This window comes from Priapulus caudatus, unplaced genomic scaffold, assembly GCF_000485595.1.
Source record: "Priapulus caudatus unplaced genomic scaffold, Priapulus_caudatus-5.0.1 Scaffold56, whole genome shotgun sequence".
NCBI lineage: Eukaryota > Metazoa > Priapulida > Priapulimorpha > Priapulimorphida > Priapulidae > Priapulus > Priapulus caudatus.
In genome coordinates, this window is record NW_014577117.1 from 535,303 (window position 1) to 544,867 (window position 9,565).

Below are 9,565 nucleotides of genomic sequence, written 5' to 3' on the forward strand. Positions count from 1 at the left end.
CCTTTCTACAACGCCATAAAAATGGATAGATGCCCGGCTGAGAATTTCAGCAATGTGCCCGTCAGACCTGTTAGAATGTCTAATCTTGCCCTGTGCCTCATTTGACCTTTGAACATGATCTAAATTTCAGCCACAAGGAGTGTGCTTTTCTACATAGATGCTAAATCACCACTTCCAGCCCTAGGTCCACAACGCACGTCTTAGATTACTGCCGGCAATTTCTGCATTTCCTCCTTACATTTAAAACGCACTTAGAGGAATGTTTGCCCCTTCTTATTCTACTTGACTTTAGTTGTGCGAAGCTTCCGAATACTGTTTTGATCATTCGCCCAGCGTCCGAATATTCGTGAACGGACTCGAGCGACGGTTAAGATGTTGTGGCCAAGCTGTTCGACGGACGGACGGCCGGGACGGACAATCATGCGATTCTACAAGCTGCACCTGACTACGTCAGATGAGCTAATAATTAACCAAGTAGAATCATCAGAAGTTTAGTTAGTAACTGGGATCTTAATTTCCATAGAATATGACATGTTAGTATTGTTCCACTCACTATTCAGCAGATTGGTCCACTGAGAAATTCTCATGTTTCCAAATGAGATCCAGATACTTTGTTGACGATACCTTCACCTTTGTTGAAACATAAACTAAGAGCTGAAATACAAATGCCCGTTTCATATTATATTATATAATGTTATATTCAGCATAATGGTCTATTAAGAAATTATCGCACTTCAATATGAGACTCAGAAGTTTTCTTGTTGACACCTTAACTCACCCAACCTCATTGCAGATAAATCAAATTTTTCATTTTATTTTTAAGCTGTATTCATACACTAATTAACATTAACTCTCTGTAAATAATATCCATATCCTGGACCGCCTAGCGAAAGTTTTCTAACACTATTATAAAAAATAAGATAACTTTGACGAGTACAAATGACGATGCATTTACACTATTAGAAGTAAACGATAAATAGATCTCTGTTTATCATGTATTTCGGATAGTATCTTGTAAATTGTTAGATGGTAAAACTTCCAAAGAACATGATACGATAATATCATAATAATACAATATTATTTTACACTCCTGATAATCACTTTAAAAAAAATGTACCTGCAATTTGGGATTGCGTAGCAAATATGGCTTCACACATCTTGCCTGGCCACCTTGTTGGCATGCCGCTGGAAAGAACAGTTGGTACATCGTCCACGTCGTGTGAGACAGATATGCGATGAAAAGCCCAGACAGGACTACACTAAGCGATGGCCACCTCATGGTCTAGCTAAAATCAGAAGAATTCACATACAGTATTGTAAAACAAAGTTATAATGGTAATTACAGTGATGAAAGGGTTAAAACTGTTAATGGTTATGCATTAGTAGGTCTAATATATTTTAACCATGATATCAGAATATAGATGAATTATTTGTGATCGTTTATAATAACGTGACATATACAAGATATGCAAAATACAATCAAACCCAATAAGACCTTCTAATTTTGTATAGATGAGATCATATTATAACGATGTGTGCTTCCATCTTATATAATGAAGTAAAACCAATTGAAAAACACATGGATATGCTGTTAATTACTGGGAAATGGGTTTTGAATTAACCCAACCAGGGTGTGAGACTCACTACTTTAATGTAGAACAGTTTCTTGCAGTTATGGGCTGCAATGTGTCAAATTACATACTTGAGACAGTACAATGATATTGACGACCCAAAATAACATAGTAATAGTAACATAGTACCAGGAGTAGATAATAGAGAATTACAGCAATACGCTAGCAAAGATATATGTAAACGAATATCAGTACCATCTAGAGCTAATAATACCTAGAGCGTACAACGGAAAAACGGGAAAATGGTGCTATTTCACGACATGATTATTCTACTTTGCCTGCGAGTCTAGAATAATTTTATGGTATTGCATTAAGCAGAATTCTTTGCTCTCTAAAACAAGACCCACCACTTGTCAATACGATACTGGCTCCTAAACCTCCCCTCCCACATGCCTCAAGCCGCCTCGTACCCCGGTAGTCACCAACCTACACGCCCCTAAGCGTTGCTTCAAGAAAGTTCGGTTTTTCCCCCATAACTTTAATGATGAACGGCGTTTCGGTTATCATAGGTAACTTTTCGGGGGCATCGCTAATGGCCTTTATCTGCCCATTATCTTTCCTAGCCACGGTAATGCCGCGTCAAATGAATGGAGCTCGGCAATGATTTTCTTAATTAGTTTCTACAACGCAGCTCAGTTATCTTATATGGTGTAAGTAAGAGAAACACAAATTTGGCTAATGTGACTCAATTATTAGCACTCCAAAGCAGTGACGGAATCGATAACCAAATATGCTTAGGGGCGTGTAGGTTGGTGACTACCGGGTACGAGGCGGCTTGAGGGCATGTGAGGGAGGTTTAGAGCAAATATTCTCAGCCTAAGGTAGTATCCGTATTTGACAAGTTTGTTGTCCTTGTTTTTAGAAAGCAAAGAATTCGTGCATTATGCTAATACCATGAAAATTATTACTAGACTCCGCCAGGCAAAGTAGTAATAATCATGTCTGTGAAATAGCACCATTTTCTCGTTTTTCCGGTTGTACACTTCTAGGTATTATTAGGCTCTTTGGTACCATGAAGGCCAAGGCTTTAGATTTGAAAAGTACAGGAGGACACTAACCTAATGACTTCGCCTAGGACACCAATAGGGGGACTTTTCACCTCGCCATAATCACACCTCTTAAGAGGCATGATGAGAGCATCCACTAAAAAATCACACCCTTAAGAGGCGATGATGGCAGAGCTCCACTAAAAATCACACCTTTATAAGGATGATGGAGATGCGCATTAATATAAAGAAGCTCATGTAAAATCGGTGATTCGTTAATCCACAATCGAAACTTGTTTTATTTTATTCTGATTTCCATCATATAGAGAGTTCTATATCCACTGTACCTGCATAATTTCAGCGACAACAATATCATCACAATATCCATCAACAAGCACTAGCAACATTACCTTGTACGTAGTAGCCCGTTGGTAGCCCTCCAGCCCTACGACTGTTTTCACGTCGCAGAAAACCACTTCTCGCCACGTATAGTAGAAACGAGCAGGTAACTTTGTGCTACCGTAATAGGTACCTGTTATTTGGATGCTGTTGTTTAGTTGTATTTATATATATATATATAAACCAGAGGGTAGTAAACGCAGACCGTGTACCTGCTGCCAATACGTTCAGTCACTTACACAGTCCACAAATTGTTGTGTGTTTGCTAACCTTTTTGTACCCCCCTACATTGAGAACTCCTACGGAGGCTATTTCAACATAATAGACATACCTTTTTGGTGGCGGATTTCAACCACTTTTATGAGGCGCGATGAAATGCGCGCAACCAATGGCACAATTTCGGTGTGCGCGGGTGGAGCGCGCGAAAGCGGCGATCGCGACCTTAAAAATGAAAGCCTGTTGAGGTTGAGGTGATTAGTGGTCATGAATAAGCTGAGGAACGTATACACTTGCTCTTTATTGGTTGGCAAAATTTTGATGAGAAAAATCGGTTAAAAATGCGGGAATCGGGTGTTCACTCTTGTGTTATTATCTACTCTTGATAACATGCATACAAATATACTCAACTGATTTATTAGTAGTAACTCATAAAACACTTTCACTTTATAGAATAATTAGAGCAAACTAAATGCAAATAAAATATTTTTTTTAAATATTTTTTTATATCATACTTGAGCCAATTGTAACCGGCCGAAACAGCAGAGTAGACGGTCAATTCTACCGGTGGCCGGTTCCTAATGAGAACACTGGGTTTGTGCACAGCAGCGTGCATGCGGTGTACTTGTGTTGCAGAGGAGCATTTGAACGGCATTTACAGGAAGTTATCGGCAATAATAGGCGAAAGAGAGTAGAGAAACAGTAAGACTTTGGTAGTAAATACATTTCGTGTTTATTTACCTTTTTTATTGAGAAGTTCCAAGTGCATGTGCCGGTCATACACGACTAGAGAGGCCTCAGCCAAAGTCAATCGGTACAGTGTCAGAGGGCCCATACACCAGTGGCTATCAAACTTTCTAATGGACCGGACTATGAGAGTAGTACTTAATGGCGAAATGTCAGAGGAAGTACATGTGAAATCAGGAGTGCCCCAGGGCACAGTACTGGGCCCATTGCATTTCCTCTGTCACATAAACGACCTATCACTGAGTATAAACTCCCAATTATTTGTCCGTTTATTTGCCGATGATTGTCTTCTCTACCGCGCAATCAGAAACATCACAGACCACATAAAATTGCAGGACGACCTCACAACCTTGAAATGCTGGGCAAAAAACGGGGAGATGCAGTTCAATGCAAAGAAGTGTCATATCCTGAGCACTAGAAACAAGTCTCAGTATATGTACAGCCTCTGTGGCAAAATACTCAAGACCGTTCAGCTGGCCAATGACCTCAAATGGTACCACCACATCTCAAGCGCTATACCAAGAAAGCATCATCTACTGTCGGCTTCCTGGGGAGAAACTTACGGAGGTGTCCACAGCAAACCAAGCGTATTGCATATCTCAGCCTAGCGCGACCCATAATGGAGTATGGTGCAATAGTATGGGACCCATACCAGCGACAGGACATAGACCGACTAGAGAAGATAAAACACCGTGCAGCCCGCTTCATCACAGGGGACTACCACAGCAGAACTCCAGGCCGTGTTACAGACATGCTCTCGTCCCTACAGCTGGAAAGCCTCCAAAACCGCCGCCGTGATATGCGACTAACCTATCTCTACAGAATCGTCAGAGGGTTGGTACCAGCAATGCCCCCGTCAGATTTTCTACCACCAGTTCAAACCGGCAAAAGACGTGTGAGACCATCTAGAAGATACAACAAGGAGGAGTTCATCAGTGCTTCAATCAACGAACGTTCCATCCATCTGAACTGAAAAGGATTCAATGTACCAGCGTACAAAACTAACCAGTACAAGAATTCCTTCTTTGTCTGCACAGTAATAGAGTGGAACCACCTGGGTGACCACATAGTAACTGCGGACAGTGCTGAGCAATCTACATCTATGCTCAGCCAACATAAATTCTAAAATAATTAGCCCTCTCTCCCGATTCCCTTGCCTCGATGCCAAATTTGGATACTGCAACGTACTACAACAGACATATGCATCTAAACCGAGGAATTTCTCCGACTTGTGATTGGAATATAAAAATAGAATTCGTGACGTAACGTTTTCATTTTGGCATTTAGCCTTAGCCCGACCAGGCTGTGCGACCGATTGTCTATACAGCCTGACACCCTTCCATACAAAAAACCTATCACCTCTGCAGATCTAGATGAATAACTCTGTATATCTCAAATAATACTATTCTATTACCACCTTTGACTTAATTGTCTTGTTTGAAATATGAACATTAACTCACAGTTGTTCTGCTTCTAAACTAGAATGTATCTCTTCATTCATGGTATAATCTGCTAATTCTCACAGCATATCAACTTTCCAAGCAGCTTTCCACGATTGTTTACCCGCCATGTTTACACTGCGCATGCTAAACGAAAGAGAGACACGGAAAAGACTCGCTAGAAAATACTATAAAAATAGTACAATAGCCGCACGATGGCTCTTACGGCAATTACACACCAAAGCAAGTAGAACGATGTTCACAAATGTCTGGGCCATTTGTAAAAACCTTAGATGACATGTTCTTGGATGTAGGGGTGGTTTACATGAGGACCGCAGATCCTTTGCGGATTTTAGTCGCAGTCGGAATGATACAACATGGTGGCCAATTCATAAATTTGGTTGCATTCGTTTCAAAAAGTCGCTGTAGCCCCGTAAGTACCCAGCGCATCGTAGCGCACTGATGGTTACAAGGTGGATGTATGCCGATTCATTTGGTACCGGTATATCATAATAATGAAGTGTTAGGGTTAGGGTAATCTTTGGCGATACAGCGTGAGAAACTAGCGGTCGCCCAGTCGCCAGTGGCGATTAGAAAATCGACCGGGCAACTGCTTGCTCGTGTCAGCTGGTCTGGCGGGGTGACTAGATTATAGATAATCGCCGCACAGGAAATAAAAAATTTACCAAACTAATTATTTTGTTAAATATTCTCTACTAACCTTCTACATTATTCTAATGAAATGAATGGTAAATTTAATCAAATATAGACTAAAAATAGTCAAATTCCGAAGCCTAAAGTCTATGCGAAGTACACAAACCTGCCATATTTGTTATGTTCGATTTTCTAGGTCATGCTGTTAAACCGCTGCTAATTCGATAATACTGGGCATCCCTGACCAATCGGCGATCGCGTAATAAAATATGATAATTTATAGGAATAATAGCGGGCATCTTTGAAATCGACTTGCGGACTTGTTCCGATTTACTATGCATCAGTGTATCGAAACTGGTGTTGTCAATCGGTTGTAATTTCGTAATCGATCATCGGTTGGAACCAAGTAACCGATGATTGGTTACAATCGGTTACTCGGGGTGTTGAATGCCTGCGTGTGCGTAACGTCGTGCGCATGTACGTGTGTGCATGTATGTGCTTGTTTAGCCCCGTTTAATGTTTGTTTTGCACTGTTTACTACTGTGTGTATAATACATGTATGTTAATAAAGGATAACTTGTATAGTAGCGATGATATCTCTGATTTTTGTTGTTGTTCATTTAAAAAATAAAAAATAAATGTTTTTTTTTTTTATGAAATCGATTATGGATTTTGATAACCAAGCGCTTGGTTCGAGCCAATGTTCAACCGATGATCGAGTATAATCGATGATCATGACATCACTAATCGAAACGAGTAAAAAATATAATTTGCTGATAAAAAGAAACGAACATATATCTACACTATCAAGATACTGTCATATTATGTAACTGAATCAAATTGTGTATTAGTACATGAAGATGGCAGCACCATACAACAATGAAAATCATTATCACTATGATTATATTATATATTGTTGTTGTTTAAATGCCCTATTAGTATTATATATCGTATTCCATTTATTATTAAGAATACCTTAGAATGCTCATCACCAAATTGCACCATCCCCCTCTATAAAAACGTCCCCACATCCGAGTCATTCACTTTGCTACGACAGAAATCCTGGACCAGTGCCTACTGACCACTCGCAGCTAGGGCCTGCATACTTCCCAAAGTTATACTCGGTTGGGTTTTTAACACATTCTAACTCTAAAACTGTTACGTTAAAAATTCTTAAAATATTTACATAAACAGGCAAGACGGTTGTCATTTTGAATACAAAGTTTTATTTTTTAGCTATCGTAGAACTTTTATTTCAAAAGTTATATTAGCCGAAAGTTGCTACCTTGACTCGATTGCAACACTGGCTGGTCAAATATAGACAATATGGCGTGGGTGATCTAGCGGGCGTGGTAGCAACTTTCGGCTGATATAACTTTTGAAATAAACTACGATAGGAAATAAAACTTCGTATTCAAAATGACAACCGTCTTGCCTGTTTATGTAAATATTTTTGAGTTAGAATGTGTTAAAAACCCGACGAGTATAACTTTTGGAGGTATGCACACAGGCACCTATATCTAACACGATCCCCCAATGCGAGCACCGAAGGTGTGAGACAAACAACAACTCACAATGAACAAACAACGCCTTCAAGAACACCTCTGTTGATTTTAAAGGGGCTACCCCACATTTACGAATATGACATAGGTCTCAATCTGGACGGACTTGCGGCCGCGCCCCAACAGCGTATACGCCGCCCCCTTTTTGTCCCCTTAGACAGATACCTTAGACAGGGGTTTGAAAACGCACTGCGCAAAAACTGGGCGCAATCCAACCGACATTTCGGGATGGACGGCAGGAGGCCATCTCCAAACGGCCTCTAAACTTTTTTTGGGGTAGCGCGCCTCATGGCTAAGACGTAGTGGCTCTTACAAGAAAATGCAAGAAATGCTGTCAATCAGCGATGACGCACTCGCTCATTGGCCGCTACGCGATGACGGGCACTACTGCCGAGTATAGAGTTTTGTCTATCACAGAGCTTTTTACGAAGTGTCGTACGGCGCTCCACGTGGAGGGGCGCGGTCTAGAGGGGCGCGGTGCTATCTGCAAATGCGATGCCGCCGTTACGGCGCCTGGCTGCGTACGTGCCATGTTTTGAGCAACCTCCTGACCCCGCGCTGCCCGTGGCAACGGCACGTCGTGCGAGCACCTGCGCTGGCGTGGCCGTGCCAGTTTTTACACATAGCTAATCTGTAGATACTGGCAAAGCAGCCGCAGCAACAAATACTCGCCCCTGCCGTGCAGCGCGCAACAAGCAAGCAGCAGCAGCAAATACCCGCCGTAGCCGAGCCGGTGTAGGTGTGACGAAAACTGCGCAATGTTACGCTTCCCGCTATACGGATTCGCCAGCCGCCCTCCTTCGGCGCGCGAATTAGTATAGCGGGCAGCGCGAGATGCTACATACAACACACCGTGGTCGCCCAGTCCCGCGGAAGTGCGCGGTTTAACCGCTCTTGGCGGTCGGGGAACAACGCATCTTTTGCGCAACGCCATCTTGTACCCGGTCTCTCTGGACATCATCTCTATCCTTGAACCACGGTGGCCGCAGAACGGGGTTGCTATTTATCGAACCCCGACTAGCCCGTCGCAAGTGCCTGTGATTATGTCGTACCCAAACTTGGAATCTGCAAAATCTCGAGATTGTGCAGCGATTGTGCTCCCCAAACTGCGGATTCCCTAGTTTGGCTGACCAATCTCAAGATTGGGCAAACTGAAAATAGTCGGTGATTCAACAACTGCTCATAGCCAAGGCTCATACCTCACAGTCATAGCGAGTGTGTGGCGTGCGTGGTGCAAACTAGGAAGAGATTTATCTCATAATCATATTTATCCAATCATTTATTATAATTATTTAATATTTATACAAAGGTGCCAAACACATTGAGGAAAGAAGGTATACGACCTTATAGTTATGATATAACATTTGAAATCCTAATACTCATATGTGTGTGCAAGCCCTGTTTACCTCTGTTTGCCCAATCTCAAGATTGGTTGCCCAAACTGCAGATGCGCTGAAATTCCAAGTTTGTGCAAGATTCCAAGTTTGGGCACAACATTCAACAATTACAACAGTCTGAACAGAAACAGCTAGGCCTACCTAGTAATCTCGCGAACACGATATTGCATGAGATAACGTAAGTTTACCTGAATAAGCAATCAAACATTAATTATGTTGTTTCTTAAACAGCTAAAACATAGCTAAAACGAACACATATATATGAAATGTATATAAAAGTTAAAACGATGACACACGACCACCAGTAATCACTACCGGTTCATTAGCCGATTAGCCCACAGACTAACGGATACACAGACTGGACGCAACGCCAAAATAGTGTAATGCAATTGAATGGTGGCGCCGCCCAGCGAATGTAGCGGTACACTAAAAATCTGGCTGTGGTGACAGACCGTGGATGTGTAACGTTGCAACATTAAAACGTCTCTATCGTTAATTATAATACTTTTATTGGAGTTTAATTATACATTCCTG

General features: G+C 41.6%; 1 protein-coding gene across 2 annotated transcripts in view; it reads right to left on the minus strand.

Annotated features, from left to right (window-relative positions):
• LOC106821042 (cleft lip and palate transmembrane protein 1-like protein) overlaps window positions 1-9,354 on the minus strand; it is a 34,682-nt gene extending 25,328 nt beyond the window's left edge. Inside the window, exons 1-3 of one of the 2 annotated variants that reach the window (XM_014825677.1) lie at window positions 9,220-9,354; window positions 1,118-1,286; window positions 554-654 (exon numbers count right to left, since the gene is read on the minus strand). In XM_014825677.1, coding sequence (XP_014681163.1) covers window positions 554-654; window positions 1,118-1,279 — 263 coding nt within the window. In that variant the 5' untranslated portion in view covers window positions 1,280-1,286; window positions 9,220-9,354. Of the gene's footprint in view, window positions 1-553; window positions 655-1,117; window positions 1,287-8,686; window positions 8,715-9,219 lie in introns of those variants that run through there. The other variant, XM_014825678.1, reaches the window with a different exon arrangement.
• Between the last annotated feature and the right edge of the window lie 211 nt (window positions 9,355-9,565).